Source organism: Stigmatopora argus, chromosome 20 (assembly GCF_051989625.1).
Source record: "Stigmatopora argus isolate UIUO_Sarg chromosome 20, RoL_Sarg_1.0, whole genome shotgun sequence".
Classification (NCBI taxonomy): domain Eukaryota; kingdom Metazoa; phylum Chordata; class Actinopteri; order Syngnathiformes; family Syngnathidae; genus Stigmatopora; species Stigmatopora argus.
This window is the reverse complement of record NC_135406.1, coordinates 3,980,041-3,996,273: the sequence shown is the minus strand read 5'-3', so window position 1 is coordinate 3,996,273 and position 16,233 is coordinate 3,980,041. Positions and strand designations below refer to the sequence as shown.

The window sequence follows — 16,233 nt, the reverse complement described above, 5'->3', positions numbered from 1 at the left end:
TCCCTTTGTAGGTTAAATTTGTTGTCCACTGGATCACTGAGGATCCGGTCTCCAAATCAAGCAGATGAAGGTCTGTACACTTGTACTGCCCGGAACCGATTGGGATCCTCGTCACGCTCGTCGTGGTTGCAGGTTATAGGTAAGGACCCCGTTCAGGTAATGAGAGAAACGGTTCTTGAAATCCCGATGTCAGAACTTGCTAACCTTGGGGATTCTGTAAGTTTACACACATGTGCTAATGTGTGTGTACTCTGGGTTGTGGAGCAGTGTTTGGTCTGGCTGACTCAGTAGTGGGGAATGTGCGGTTCACGCCATAGGCAGAAGTCCCTTCAGATTTGCGCTGTCCCACCTCTCCTTAACGTGTGACCATTCGCAACCTCTGGATTCCAATCAAAGAAACGGCGCGCCGCTGCTTTCCTTGCGTTCTGGCGCTTTTCTTAGCCATATGACAACAATTAGCTTCGAGGGGAGGTTTCAAAGAAGAACGCAGTCCAGGGACTTGAATTCCCATTCACTGTATTTTCAGGAAGTAGAGGAAGAAACTGTGTCCAAGCTGTTGGAGCCAACGGCCCTGATTGTCCTGATAAGGGCAACAGCAGCGTCCAGTCAGCTACGCACAGGTTGGTCGCCACCCGTGCCGTGTCCTCGTTTCGGCCCGCTAACGTTAGATACTCTCGTCGAGTAGTTGGCGTGCAGAGCCTTGGACCCCGTGCTCCGTCAGTTGCGGGGGCGGCTCCCAGGTCAGACGGGTGCGTTGCGTGGAGGGTTCCGATGGCGGGTCAAGAGAGGTGGAGCGCCATCGCTGTCTCGGCGCCGGGCGGAGACCATCCGACTCCAGAATATGTAATGTTCTGACCTGCGCTAGTTGGGCTACCAGCTCCTGGGGACTGGTAAGACTTATTGTTTTCTCTAATCATAATATCGTAAAGTCCTGGGAATAATCAATGTATGTATCTGGACTCTTCTAGTGTAATGGTCAATGTGTCGGTCCAAGTTTGGCTGCTCAGCACCGCCATGTTTTCTGCCAAGACGCCAACGGCACCAGAGTGCCCTCCGGGATGTGCGGTGGACTACAACGGTAACGAAAAACAAACAAAAACAAAAAAATCGATCCGTGTATCGGGCCGTGACTTCAATGTGTTTACATTTCGAGGCCGGTCAACGTAAGGAACTGCTCGGCGGAGGCCTGCGCGGCGCGGTGGCGAGTCGGGCCGTGGACGCAGTGCACCGCTACCTGCGGCCGACACGGTTTCCAGTCCCGCCGGGTGACCTGCACGCGGCGGTCCGGCGAACAGGCGTGGCGGGAGCACCACTGCTCGTGGCGGCCTCGCCCTCGCAGCTGGCAACGCTGCAACGTAGCGCCCTGCGGCGGAGGTGAGCCGTTCGAAAGCCACGATGCAAATGTCCCAAAGGCGCGGCTGTCATTGATCCTTTGATGACCTTAGCCGGAGGGTGCCGCGACAGCACTAGGTACTGTGAGAAGGTCCGGCAGTTGGAGTTGTGCGCGCTGCCCCAGTTTAAGAGTCGCTGCTGCCGCTCGTGCCTCGACACCTGACGAACGGGGGACGACAAACGCCAGGGACGTGGCGGACCTGACCGAAGAATGATCGGATTTCTACTAAAAATGCTGCACGCGTTGACTTTTGAAGAGAGACGGAGGGATTGGACGCTTTGAAATCTGCACCCATGCAACGACCACTGGAAAGGATGGGAAATCCATTGGCCCACACATTTTTAGTGGACCAAACAAACCCCGCCTCCATTTTCAAAATGTAATACAGTCTTCCCTCGATTATCGCGAATTCACTTCTTTGTTATTTTTTTGTTGCTATTAATTATGATATTTTTTTTAAAGTGAAAATCCAAAATTTCAATTTCCGGGGCCATGTTTGGTCTAGATTAACCGCGATATTTGAGGGATTACTGTATTCCAATCTAAAAGCGTATAAACATAAAATCATTCTTTATGGGGTTGCACTCAGAATGGAATCAAATATTGAATATAAGAAAACAAGAAACTTATTTTGCACTTGAAACTCAACTGAAGTCTGTTTAAAACATGACTTGTTGATTTTTTTTTTTCATTTCTATCATTTTGCTTGGTGATATTTTTTGCTGAAAACGTGTATTTTAACCACTTTTGGGGTTTTTGATTTTGCATTTGCACATTTAGTTCATAAAATTCAGCACAACTTTAAGAAAAGAAATTTAAAGTGTCACTCCATTAATGTTTTCATTTTTATAACTAATGTGTATTTTCCATTGATTATTTATTCACTAAATGAGCACTTTTTTTGATTCAAGTGCAACAGGAACAAAAACTAGTCTATACGAGTTTCATTTTGATGTTTCAATTTTGTAGATATGTATTTTCTCTTATTTATTTTCCATGGGTGTTTGTTTGTAAAGTTCTGTAAATATGTATTTTCCACTTTTTCAAAATTTGAAGTCCCCCAAGCAATAATTGTATTTAATATACATGCTGAGGTTGCCCTCTGCTGGTATATTTGGGTTTTATTAGCTTTTTTATGAAATAAATGAAGCACATTCCTTTCATAATAAATTGTCTTGTGTTTTAATTCATAAATAATAAAATAATAAAAGTGATTTGGAGTGTATTATTTGTGTTCATATACTTCTCCTCTATGGTCAATTTTAACAAAATTATGATCAATTAAGGAGATTTTTAAAATTGTTTTTGTGCTATATAAATAGTAACACGTTCGTTAGAAAAAGTTTATAATTATGAATAGCAAACAAAGCAAAAAAATAGTCCAATAAATAATATAACGCTCATCTTTTCCTGTTTTATGTGCGTCTCAATAATTTTTATTTTCGACCAAAAGCCATTTTAAAATAATTTCAATCTCTTTCCTGGTTTGATTTTGTGCAATTTAAACTTTGTTAAAAGGGAAAGAAAAACAATAACAAAACAGAAGCTCGATGCATAGCTATGACGTAATAATCCTGCGACGACAGTGTCTCTTAGTTCATCACATTGCGAAGTCCACTGTGAGTATCTCTCAAATTAATGACATTTTTTTACTTTTAAAGCTTCCCGAATTATGTGCAATTCACCCGTAAGCATTTAAAATACGTTTAGAAATGTAATCGGGCCAGACGATTGCTTTTTTAAAACTCCCCCGCTTGTGTTGTTTAATCATTCGTACTATCTTTGCTGTCGCTTTTTGCATTTTTGCACATCACGGTGCGTTTTTGTTCACTGTTGAAGAAAAAGATGAACGATTCAACGAGGGGAGAAGATGACGGAGGTCATAGTAAAGAGACGGACAAGAAGAAAAGATCTCGGGTCAAGCAGCTGATGGGCGAAGTGAAGAAACAAGTGGAGTTCTGGTTCGGAGACGTCAATCTTCACAAGGATCGCTTCCTGAAAAAGCTCATTGAGGAGTCAAGCGATGGCTGTAAGTCACCAGAACATGTCAGATGATGTCACTGGTTTCTAACGGTGGTGATTTTTCCTCCTTAGATGTTGATTTGTCGGTGCTGGCGAGCTTCAACAGGCTGAAAAAGCTGACCGATGACACCAAACTGATCGCCAGGGCTCTGAAGAATTCCTCCGTGGTGGAGGTAACGTGTTTAATCCACCCCGTTTCTTCTGGGTAATGGAGAGCAACCCGTGGGAAACTTTCAGGTGAACTTAGAGGGCGATAAAGTGAGACGACAGCTTCCTATCGGAGACGCGCCGATGGACGTGGACAGCCGCACGGTCTACGTGGTAAGATGTTCCAACGAAAACAACGGGAGTTTTTGGTATTATTTGGCGCGGCGTTTTCTGCAGGAACTTCTGCCCAAGGACGTGACTCACGGCTGGATCGAGAAGGTCTTCTCCAAATGCGGGAGTGTCGTCTACGCCAGCATTCCCAGGTACAAATCCACGCAGGATCCCAAAGGGTTCGCCTTCGTGGAGTTCGAGAATCCGGAGCAAGCCAGCAAAGCCATTGAGGTGATTGTTTATTTGTTATTGACATCGCACGTGAGCAGAGAAATTTATTAATTTTTTTGTCAAGATGCTCAATAATCCTCCCGAAGACGCTCCCAGGAAACCAGGAATTTTCCCCAAAATGAAGAAAGGGAAACCCCTCCCGCAACCCGCAGAAAACCAGCCTTCAGGTAGGATGAGCCTTGGGAAAAAAAGGAGCTTTTACCGTGTGATTTATTTTTTTTGGCCTGTAGGTGGCGGCGGAGAAGAAGAGAAGAAAAAACGTAAAAAGAAGAAGAAAAAGACGACGGCAGAGGTCGCCAAAGAGACGCCGATGGATGACGTGCGGCCGTCGGAGGAGCTGCAGAAGAAGAAAAAACTGCGTTCCAATGCGGCGGCGGGGAAAATTCCGGAAAAAAAACGACGGCGCTCCCACTTGGAGGAGGAGTCGGAAACGGGGGTACCCTCCAAGATGAGGAAGCTGGGGGAGAAAGATGAAGACGTATCCGAAAGTGGTGAGGTTGCGTCGAAAATTTCGGGGGAGAAGGATAATAATTGGGATTCTTTGGGTTCTGCAGAACCTCCCGTGGAAGGAGAACGCGGGAAAGAAAACCAAGAAGACTCGCTGGTTAAAACCAAGAGGAAGAGGAAGAAGAAACACAAGGAAAAGCTGAAAATCGGCGAGGAAGTCATCCCCCTGAGAGTCTTATCCAAGTAATATATATACCGTATTTTCACGACTATACGGCGCATCGTATTTTTAGCCGCAGTGTCAGTAACGAGTGCTATTTCTGTATTTGACACACACAAAGGACGCACCGTTTTTATAGACGCAGCCAGGCATGGCAAAACATACACCAGCTTAAACATACAGACACACGCTAAAAACACGTTTTTAAAAAGGTTACGGAAGCAAAACTGAGTTCTGTTGTACTTTATTTACACATTTTACAATGTACTCATGTCATCATCACCCACAAATCCATCAAAGTCCTCATTTTCTGTGTCCGAATTGAACAATTGTTCAAATGAGTCATCAAAAAAGCTGAGTTTTATACGTTCGTCCAGGCGGCCACAATCCATTCGCAAATAGTAGCTAGCGTAACTATTCCAACGCTGCTTTCCATGCTTCGTAAAGCTGTGTTGATGTCAATGTATACAGGCCACAATCCATTGGGTGTATTGACAAAAGAACTACATATCCCAGCAGTCACTGCGCAGTACTTTTTCTACGGGGAAAATAGTAGAGTCGGGCGGGGGCTGCTTGCCGTAGTTGTGAGAGCTGTAGAGGATGGTGTACCCTATCGACTGATTTATTTGATTTTATCGTGATAACAATTTTAGTATTGGTCCATATATAAAGCGCACTGGATTATAAGGCGCCCTGTTTATTTTGGAGAAAATTTAAGACTTTTATGTGCACCTTATAGTTGTGAAAATACTGTATATATATGTATATATATGTATATATATATATATATATATATATATATATATATATATATATATATATATATATGTCACTGTTTTACGGCTGTAGATTTTAATTTATAAGAAAAATTGGAAATAAATACCATGATGTCACAACTGTAGTTTAGCATCCAACTCAATGCTCAATGCATCTCCATTTATTTTTTGCAGGAAGGCGTGGCTTGAGCTGAAGTCCGAGTACTTGAGGTTACAAAAGCGCAGCATGTCATCCTTAAAAAAGTGCATGGCGCAACTGGACGGCGGGGAGCGGCGTGGCGACGAGAAGAGTGAGTCGAACGCCCTCACCGCCGTGCTAACCATATCGTACGCTTAACATATTAACAATATTTTGTGCTTTCGTTCGCCCTTCAAGTGGAAACCAGCGAGAAAGTGAGCGCTCGAGGACCTCAGTTCACCAGCGGGGTCATCATAAAGATCACGGATGACAAAGCCCTCCCGGGGAGGAAGACCATCAAAGTAAAGACCACGCCAAAGTCCAAAATGTCTTCCAGAAAACGTTTGACGCTCTGATAGGTTTATTAATAGGTATACTTTAATAAAGGGAGAGACATCGGAGACATAATCCAGCGTTAAACTCGCAAGTGAGAATCGATCCTGGCTCGTCCTCGCCACGGAGCATTCTAAAGAAAGACATCCTCTTCTGTCCATTTAGTTACATTAGAATCAAAACAATTAAGGTTATCTTATTCAAAACAATTGCATAAGCTAACCGAATAACACAATTAAGGTCAAAAAACAACTGCAATCAGGTCGGAAACCAAAAACAACCGCGTACGAATTTGCACAAGCATAACAATTTCCATAAAAGGTGAAACCAGCGACACTATTTCAAAACAATATGCGAGTATTTTCGGAAGTTGATTCGATTATCAACATCTGCCGGAATCCAAGTCAAAGCAATTTAAGAGTCCTTCACAGATCTTCATTGCGAACTCAGATCAACAGTCCTTTGGTTCCGGGACTCGGTTATCTGTCAGGTCAATAGTCCTCAAAACAATTAAATGTCCTCGGGGCCAGCTGCAGGGAAAAGTGTCCTTGCTAACGTTATACTTAGCGATTAATGTTCCACATATACATATAATGTTTAATATGCACACAATTAAATGTCCTCCAAGCAATTTAAGAGTCTTTCACAGATCTTCATTGCGAACTCAGATCAACAGTCCTTTGGTTCCGGGACTCGGTTATCTGTCAGGTCAATAGTCCTCAAAACAATTAAATGTCCTCGGGGCCAGCTGCAGGGGGAAGTGTCCTTGCTAACGTTATACTTAGCGATTAATGTTTCACATATACATATAATGATTAATATTCCACACATACATGTAATGATTAATGCGCACATATATAATAATATCCCAGAATAACCCCCAACTTTTTGGCTTTCAGGACGAGCTGTGTAAGATCTCGCCGGTGGCGTACGTGGACCTCCTGGAAGGCGACGCCGAGGGCTACGTGCGTTTCAACCGGCCGGAGGACGCGCGAGCCGTCAACGACACCCGGGACGAGCTGCAGAAGGCGCACAGCTGGCGGCTGGAGATCCTCACAGGTGAGCGGAAACGGCCAATGGCGAGCCGAGATTTTTTAAACAACTCCACGCTGTCTCAAGGTGACCACGAGCAGAGGTACTGGCAGAAGATCCTGGTGGATCGGCAGGTGAAACTGAACCGGCCTCGCGAGAAGAAACGTGGGACGGATAAAGTGAGACGCCGGGTGATCCGCGGGGCGTTCGGGTGTTCGGTATTGACTGGGAAATTGTGGTTTCAGCTCATTTCCAGGGCGGAGAAGATCATCACGGCGCGTGCTAAGGAGGCTAACAAGCATATTCGCTTCCAGGAGGACTGATGGACAGATTTTTGTGTTTTTTTTTTTGCACTGGAGAACAGATTTTTTTTAATGGTTTTTTTTGTGAATAAAAGGAAAGTTCACCCTGTTGAAATGTGCATGAATTGAATTGTTTTTAGACTGAAGTACACATTAAAGAAATGATTTTTTACACTTTTGGACTGTTTTTCTTTAATGTTTGGTGCAATATTTACAGGTTGAGTTCAAATGTTTATATTTTTTAAACTAATACATTGTATTATATTAAGATTATATGAACTGTTTGTTATTTTGAACTCAATCTAACATAAAGTTTGAACGATTCATTGGCTGCCACTGCTCTATGTGCAAAATACTTTTGACTTAAAGGGCCAGTGTCGTTATAATTATTCATCATGACAATTGAAATAAAATGCTAATATATTGCTAATGTGATAAAAAAAATAACTAGCACACTTTAGAGCTTTGCCTGGTGCCGTTCTTACTGTTTTTCCGTTTTTATTTGTATTAATTTATCAATTTAGTTATAATTATTTATGATGACAATTGAAATAAAATGCTAATATATTGCTAATGTTTAAAAATATAAACTTTAATACACTTTAGCACTTTATTTGGGGCCATTGATATTGTTTTTCAGTTTTTATTGGTATTGATTTATCAATTTAGTTATCATTATTGAATTGGATTGAATGCTTTTATTGTCATAATAGAAGTAGAATGAGATTCAAAGCTTACAAATAAATAATCAAGTTGACAATATAAATAAAGTATATTGATAATTTGAAAAAAATCATACACTTTAGTGCTTTCCCTGCTGGTCTTGATACTGTTTTTCAATTTTTAAGTGTATTGATTCATCAATTTTGTTATAATTATTCATGCTGATAAATAATACTAAGATATTGCTATTTAAATAAAGTTTAATCCACTTTCTTACTTTGCCTGGTGCCATTTCCAATGTGTTTGTGTTTTTATTCGTATTGATTCATCAATTTAGTAGTTAAAATTATTGATGACAATGTAAATAAAAGGCTAATGTTTTGAAATCAATGTAAGAATGCAGTTACTTATTTGTCCACTGTGTGGCGACAATTTCCACAAAAAAAGACACCACCGGGCGGCTGTTTTCCTAATGAGCATCAAGTGTGCTTGTTGCGATGGCGTCCACAAACGACGTCAATGAAATCAAACAAATTCCACGTTCACGGTGAGTTTTCTTGTTTTTCTTTAGTTTTTTTTGGAACATCCACGTTGAATTGAATGCAAACGTCACTTGTTTTCAGGGTACCACTCGAGTTTGGGGGGCGTGTTGTTGCCATAACGAGGGTGGGGGCGTGAGCGTGTACGCACGCACGTGTGCGCGCGTGGAAAACCTAAGCACGCCCACGCTGCCTTTCACTTCCACGCGAGTCCTCGCCGGCTCGTGGACGTTCGAACCTGCGCCCGTGATACGAATGGATCTCACGGGGGAGAGAGCATCGGCATCCGCGGGGGAGAAAGTAGCCCCCCGGCGTCGGGTTTTCCGCGTCATCCCGTCGTTGTGCTCGGTGGCGTCCTTCGCCTTGTGCGTGGTCCTCGGCGTCCACGCCGCCGACGTCCGGCGAAGGCTGTCGGGCTTGGAAGGCGGCGTGGACGCCCACCTGGACGCGTTAATTGCGCGGAGAGTCAACGAGATGTTCTCCCAGGTGAGCCCCCCCTCTCAGGTGAGACCCCCTATGGGGGAATATGTGTTGAAATTCCGTTTTTTTTCCACCCCCGCAGCGTTCGTACGAGCAATTAGTCAAGATTCGAACCGCCCGGCAAGCGTCCCCTGATTGCACCTGCCCACCAGGTGAGTCGCCGGCCGAGTGGTGCGTTCATGGGTAGTCCGAAATGTCTGTTGTGATCGATGCGCACAGCTGAGGGCGAGAGAGGCCTAAACTTAGAGGTGGCGAGTGGCTGGTCATGTTGTTGGAAAATGCGGGTGCGAAAGTCCTTCTGAGATATGGCCAAGAATTGCGAATATCCGGCTCATAATGTGTCACGGTTTGATGACAGGTTGCGGGTGAAATAGTTTGCGAGAATGTGTCGTTAAGCCATCGACGGCGAGTGAATCGGACGTGGGATGTTGTGAATGGCAACAGGGTTTTTGGAAAGTAAAAAATATGAAATAGAAACGGATCTTTGCTGTGAGATCATCGTTACCGTGACGATTTTGGGGTAATCGTAATTGATTTTAACATATCCGGAATTATAGATATGTATTTCTTCTTTTATTTATATAAGAACTGCATTCTTACATATTTTTTTTCCAAAACATAAGCCTTTTATTTACATTGTCATCAATAATTTTAACTAAATTGATGAATCAATACGAATAAAAACACACACTGGAAATGGCACCAGGTAAAGTAGGAAAGTGGATTAAACTTTATTTTATAGCAATATCTTAGCATTATTTATAATGTCACCATGAATAATTATAACAAAATTGATGAATCAATACAGTTCAAAATTGAAAAACTGTATCAAGACCAGCAGGGAAAGCACTAAAGTGTATGATTTTTTTTCAAATTATCAATATACTTTATTTATATTGTCAACATGATTATTTGTCATTTTTGAATCTCATTCTACTTCTATTATGACAATAAAAGCATTCAATCCAATAATTATAACTAAATTGATAAATCAATACCAATAAAAACTGAAAAACAATATCAATGCCCCCAGAAAAAGTGCTAAAGTGTATTAAAGATTATATTTTTAAACATTAGCAATATATTAGCATTTTATTTCAATTGTCATCATGAATAATTATAACTAAATTGATAAATTGATACAAATAAAAATGCAAAAACAGTAACAAAGGCACCAGACAAAGCTCTAAAGTGTATTATAGTTTAAAAAAAATTACACATTAGCAATATATTAGCATTTTATTGCTGAATTATTGCATAATAATTTGGGGCAAGTTTTTTTTTTTTACTACTACATGCAATATTAATAATGTATGTAAAAAATGGCGTGTTTGGAATCTACTCATTGGACCCAAACCAGAGTTAGACTTAAGTCAAGTCATGTGACTAGAGTCCTCCGCCGCCATTGGTTAGTGACAGGTTTATTATTAATACACTTTAATCAAAACATTTAAGGTAATCTGATTCAAACAATTGCATAAGCTAACCGAATAACACCATTAAGGTCAAAAAACAACTGCCACAACAATCTCATATTAGATCGGAACCAAAAACACCTGCGTAAGAATTTGCACAAGTCAGCATAATAATTTCTTTATAAGGTAAACAGAGCGACCGTATTTTTAAACAATAATGCGAGTATTTTCAGAAGTTGATTCGATTATCGCCATCTGCCGGAATCCAAGTCAAGCAATTTAACAGTCCTTCACAGATCTTCATTGCGAACTCAGATCAACAGTCCTTTGGTTCCGGGACTCGGTTATCTGTCAGGTCAATAGTCCTCTAAACAATTAACTGGCCTCGAAAGCAGTTGTGGGGGGAGCTTACTCGGTCCCAACATAAAGTATAGCACAAATTAATTTATAGCTTCATTACCTATTAAATGCTTAATGAACATATAGTAACATCCCAGAATAAACCCAACAGTTAGAAAGTCGTGGAAACTCTCCAAGCTCTCAATGATTGCTTCCTGTTGACGCTGACTGAAGTCCCATTCTTCGTCTTCTGCGAAAGGTCGGCGTCCTCGGAAGCGGCGCCATTCAAAAGGCGCCGCACTTACCCGCGTTGCTTTTATAACCCGCGTAGAACCGGAGGGCAAATCTTGAATGGAGAGTCGGCGAACAAAACCAAGTATCTTTAAAGTGCTTCTTCTCACGTGCCCTTGAACATTTCCTGTTGTCCGGCCAAGATGTTTTGAGTTTGACGGACCCTCCATCTCGTCCCACCGGTGCCCTTTGACCCTTTAAGAGCCCCTTTGCGTCATCCTCGCAGTGAGGACTTTAACGTATGGCATAGTCGGCGTATTGTTTGTCTCTCTGGGGTTTTCGGGAAGATTTAGTTCTTTCTTAACCCCTTCTTTCGACTCCCCCCATGGTCTTCGGGGGTCCGAAAAGAACCGGGTCGAGCAGCTGCTTAAAGCGCCGATGTCGGCTCGCCGTTTTTAATTCAATTGGCCGGTCACCCGATATCGTCGGAGCAGGCGAGACGGCTGCCTTTGGACAGACCCTCGTTAGGAGGGCTGGAGCTCACCATGGCAACCGGAGCTTTTATCGCAACGTTCCGAAGATTGGGCGCCGGCGCCGGTTATGATTGGCAATTTTGAGATTTTAGTGGCGTTTTGTGAAAAAATACTCATTTCAACCACTGTTTACTATGTATGGACTGCATTGTTTTACCAGGTGAATCTAGAGAGGCCATTTTTTTTCCTGTGTTAGAGACGATGTATGGGATGGGTGTCAAACTCGGGGCTCGGGGGTCCGGTGCGGTCCGCTGAGTTGGAAATTAAGAGCGTGGACATCATCTTTTTGCAAAAAATAACATTTCTGTAACATTTAGGGAACAATCCAGGACTAGCTTTTTAGCTTTTTGAAATGAAAATGGAACTAAAACATGAAAAGATAAGATATACTGTTACAATATACATATATTTATTTATTAACGTATTTATTACCTATTTATTTATGTCTACAATGTCATTTTCTGTGTCTGTATTCTCACCCTCTTGCTACTGTGACAATGAAATTTACGTATAAGCAGAGCCCTTAAAATTGCGTTAAAATTGTTGAATTTTACAATTTCTCGCGTATAAGCCGCCCCCTGATTTACAATTTCCACCTCCATTTTAATAGGGAGTACAAATGTCTTACTTTGAAAGGAAAATCTTAAGAAAAATTATAGATAGTAGATACCGTATGAGTCAAAAGCACATTATTAGGGTCAATATCATAAAGAAGTGAATAATTCATACTGTAATTGTTGTTTTCTTACTGCAAAACAGAAAATAACCAACAAATAGTAAATGTTACTTAGCCGACATCTACTGTTGAAAAAGAGTATAGCAAGTCTCGTGCGCATATAAGCCGTACCCTTGATTCAGTGATCATTTTTTTAGTTACAAAACGGCTTATACGCGAGAAACTACGGTAATCTAGGAATTTGTGTGACGTCTTTACGTATTGAACATGTCAGCGGCCTCATGTCGCTCGTTAGCATGTCGCGTGTGCTTAGCGCGTGCACGGATTGCGCCTCTTGGCGAGTCTCCCGCTACCTCGCCAAGAAAGCCGGCCCTGTCGGGACCCCCCCCGCCCCCTCGACTCGGTCCTCCGGGTGTAAATTTGGCCGCCGCGGCAGGTGTGGCGAGCCCACTTTCGTAAGTTAAGCGTCTCGGAGAAGTCAATATTTACCCTCGCTATCAAAGCCTCGCCTGTTTATGCGTTAAAAACATAGTTTTTTGCCATGTTCTAAGGGGGCGGGTTGTCGGAATATTCATTGTTGGTTGACTATTTTAGCTCAAATTAGGCTTTGCAAAGTTCCAGGACTGAGAAATCTTTTTTCATTTATTTCCGATTAAAAACCTATACCGTATTTTTAGCCGCAGTGTCAGTAACGAGTGCTATTTCTGTATTTTAAACATACAAAGGACGCACCATTTTTTTAGACCCATATATAATATATATGAATATCTAACCGCAATAGCGCTGGCTACCGGAAGCAGCCCCAGACTCTATTTCCGGTTTCCGGTGTGCAGTGACTGCTGGGATATATAGTTCTTGCACGCTACACCCACACGCTAAAAACACATTTTTAAAAAGGCAACGGAAGCAAAAGTAAGTTCGGTTGTACTTTATTTAGCCATTTTACAACTTACTCACGTCATCATCACCCACAAATCCATCAAAGTCCAAATTTTCTGTGTCCGAATTGAACAATTATCCAAATTAGTCATCGAAAACGCTGCGTTTTATACGGTCGTCCAGGCCGCCACAATCCATTCACAAATAGTAGCTAGCTGGTAGCTAGCGTAACTTTTCCAACGGTGCTTTCCATGCTTCGTCAAGCTGTATTGATGTCGATGTATACAGGCCACAATCCATTGGGTGTATTGACAAAAGAACTACTACATATCCCAGCAGTCACTGCGCAGTACTTTGTCTAAGGGAAAATAGTAGAGTCGGTGTACCCTATCGACTGATTCATTTTATTTTATCGTGATAACAATTTTAGTATTGGTCCATATATAAAACGCACTGGATTATAAGGCGCCCTGTCTATTTTGGAGAAAATTTAAGACTTTTATGTGCGCCTTATAGTCGTGAAAATTCGGTAAGCTATCTGAGGTTTAGATCAATAATAAAAAATATATATATCACATATATATTTACAATTCTTGGCATTGTCGCAGTACCTTTTATCAATCTATGCTTTTTTTATAAGATTAAATATTGGTTGTAAATCGATCCAGTAATTCCGACCGATGTGAATTAAGCTAAAATAATCTTTTCCGATACGGATGAAATACCGTATTTTCTCGCATATACGCCACATTTGTCGCTCAAAAAAATGACGACTGAATCGAGGGTACGGCTTATATGCGCACAAATTGCACGAAACGCAATAACGTAAGACAATAAGTCATTTATTTCAAGATAGAGAAACGATAAACAGATAAAGCGCTAAAATAAACAATCTTAAGGCAATTTTAAGGGTACGGCTTATACGCAGAGGCGACTTATATGCGAGAAAATACGGTACTTCTCAGTCAGAACAGCTTAGATTCAGTTTTGACTATCCGAGACGCCCATTGACGCCTCGGTTGCCACGGTAACCGGTCATCCCGGCCCAGATCCGATTGGACATTTGCAAAAAAAAATAGATTTATAGACGAATCCAATAGGAATCCTTCAATCTGAACGTTAAAAGTCGACGGTACTTGCACAAACATGACTTTGTTCCCCTTTTTTTGAAGAAATCCCGTGTGGAAAACCACCCGGCGGTCTGCACATTGAAACCATCCGCTCGCCGGGCATTTCTGCAAATTTGCAAAAGGAGGCGCGGAATCTGGACAGCGGGACGCCTCTGGTTAAAAGCAGCTTTGAAAGATGATGCAGGCGGCCAATTCGGTCCGGCAAGGCGGCCACATCACACACGGGCAGGCGTCTCACAGTAAACAAGGCGCTAGTAACGCCGCGTCCTTATTATAGATGCCAGACTTCCTTCCGCCACAGAGACCACCGCGTTTTCATTAAGGGATTCAGTAGAAGAAATGACACTGGGAAATAATCAAGGTCCACCGGGGTGAACTGTGTAAAACTCGATGGTGTTTTGTTGAAATACGCTGCTTATATTTGGACTTCGTTGTCCCCTACTTGGCCGTTTTTGCATCACGATCCTCCAAATAATGACAGTTTACGACGTGTCAACACTGCGGTCGACTTCTGGTTAAGCTAAACGGCATAAAAGTGCTTTTGTTCACGCGCCGCTAACGTTACGACTTCCACAAGGTCTTTCCGCCTTTGGCAATAACAACGAGTCTACCGGACACATTTTATTTTATTTTTTTGTTTTTTGGATTAGTGGTGAGTCGTACTATCATTTGACAACGGTGTCTATGGATAATAAATCACCCCGCAGGCTACAGACTCCGAACCAAATCCCCGTAGACAGTTGCTTTTGTCCGGGTTAGCTCAGGAATCGATATTAGCCAAGTTGAGTGTTGATGTTTGAAACCATAACAGATGACAGATGGTTTGCGCTAGGTGCTCTAAGACCTCCTGCAGTTCTTTGTCTGTTTTACCAAGAGAGTTGTCAGCAGGTTATGACTACCACTTCCTGCTAGGTGTGCTTCGGTCTACTTTGTCGCCAGACTTTGCAAGACGGTTTCCCGAAACAAATGGCTCCTGAAAAGTCAGTTTGTTGAGGTTGCAAGGCGCTTTTGTGTTTTGAGAATAGGCCGGTATCGTTGCCTTAGCGGTGACAAACAAATACAACTACTAAAAGCGTGTGTGGTCAATTGGTTGCCAGTCGATTGGTCGCCAATCTTTTGGTCGCCGGTATTTTGGTCGCCCGGAAGGTTATTGATAATTACCATTTAAATCGTTGCTCAAATTCCCTAAATACAAACTGCGAATGCCTATTTAGTCATACTTAATGCCCTAGTAATTATTAGGCTAAAGAAAAGCTCCAAATTTCCTGGACTTTTATTGTTTTTTGTTGGAGAACTTGTTAAGACCCTGACTGACGTAGCTTCTTAAAGGGACAACGCATGTACATACAAACTCTTATACACTCACAGGTCATCAGTGAAACTGATCATGGCCACTGTTGGCTTTTATTGATGCGTAGACCGTGTTGTTTTACCTTGTTTTGTCGCCGGTCTTTTGGTCGCCGGTCTTATGGTCGCCCCGACCGCGACAACGGGCGACCAAAAGACCGGCGACCAAAAGACCGGCGACCAAAAGACCGGCGACCAAAAGACCGGTGACCAAAAGACCGCCGACCAAAAGACCGCCGACCAAAAGACCGGCGACAAAACAAGGTAAAACAACTCGATCTACGCATCAATAAAAGCCAACAATGGCCATGAGCAGTTTCACTGAGCCGACGTGTGAGTGTATAAGAAAGAGTTTGTATGTACATGCGTTATCCCTTTAAGAAGCGACATCAGTCAGGGTTTTAACAAGTTCTCCAACAAAAAACAATAAAAATCCGGGAAATTTGGAGCTTTTCTTTAGCTTAATAATTACTAGGGCATTAAGTATGACTAAATAGTCATTCGCAGTTTGTATTTAGGGAATTTGAGCAACGATTTAAATGGTAATTATCAATAACCTTCCGGGTGACCAAAGGACCGGCGACCAATCGACCGTGTACCACTACGAGGCCTTGACCTGGGGGGAACTTTGGTCTGAGTTGGAGGCAAGCCCAAAGACTACGCGGCACGAAAATAAAAACATCAGACAGGAAACTTGAGATTTCAGCCCATCTGTTGTGGCGCTTGTCACGTCTGCTGTTACTTTTTTT

General features: G+C 42.4%; 3 protein-coding genes across 6 annotated transcripts in view; all 3 read left to right on the top strand.

Moving 5' to 3' along the window:
* adamtsl3 (ADAMTS-like 3) overlaps nt 1-2,538 on the top strand; it is a 30,747-nt gene extending 28,209 nt beyond the window's left edge. For all 3 annotated transcript variants that reach the window (XM_077588939.1, XM_077588940.1, XM_077588941.1), the window contains 6 exons: nt 12-139; nt 527-620; nt 686-890; nt 969-1,078; nt 1,154-1,374; nt 1,446-2,538. In XM_077588939.1, coding sequence (XP_077445065.1) covers nt 12-139; nt 527-620; nt 686-890; nt 969-1,078; nt 1,154-1,374; nt 1,446-1,555 — 868 coding nt within the window. In that variant the 3' untranslated portion in view covers nt 1,556-2,538. The remainder of the gene's footprint in view (nt 1-11; nt 140-526; nt 621-685; nt 891-968; nt 1,079-1,153; nt 1,375-1,445) is intronic.
* A 426-nt stretch (nt 2,539-2,964) lies between these two features.
* larp7 (La ribonucleoprotein 7, transcriptional regulator) lies at nt 2,965-7,426 on the top strand. 2 transcript variants are annotated; one of them, XM_077589596.1, is made up of 13 exons: nt 2,965-3,012; nt 3,233-3,422; nt 3,488-3,588; nt 3,653-3,736; nt 3,800-3,964; nt 4,029-4,131; nt 4,195-4,455; nt 4,519-4,654; nt 5,582-5,697; nt 5,784-5,887; nt 6,818-6,977; nt 7,038-7,129; nt 7,196-7,426. In XM_077589596.1, exons 2-13 carry the CDS (start codon nt 3,239-3,241, stop codon nt 7,271-7,273), a joined length of 1,584 nt encoding a protein of 527 aa, XP_077445722.1. In that variant the 5' UTR covers nt 2,965-3,012; nt 3,233-3,238; the 3' UTR covers nt 7,274-7,426. The 2 variants fall into 2 exon arrangements, with proteins under 2 accessions (XP_077445722.1, XP_077445721.1); XM_077589595.1 differs by having other exon boundaries at nt 4,195-4,654.
* A 962-nt stretch (nt 7,427-8,388) lies between these two features.
* Nucleotides 8,389-16,233, top strand: part of col25a1 (collagen type XXV alpha 1 chain) — a 79,702-nt gene continuing 71,857 nt past the window's right edge. Inside the window, exons 1-3 of the mRNA XM_077588252.1 lie at nt 8,389-8,462; nt 8,539-8,940; nt 9,017-9,086. Of these exons, the coding sequence (XP_077444378.1) occupies nt 8,710-8,940; nt 9,017-9,086 (301 nt within the window). The 5' untranslated portion in view covers nt 8,389-8,462; nt 8,539-8,709. The remainder of the gene's footprint in view (nt 8,463-8,538; nt 8,941-9,016; nt 9,087-16,233) is intronic.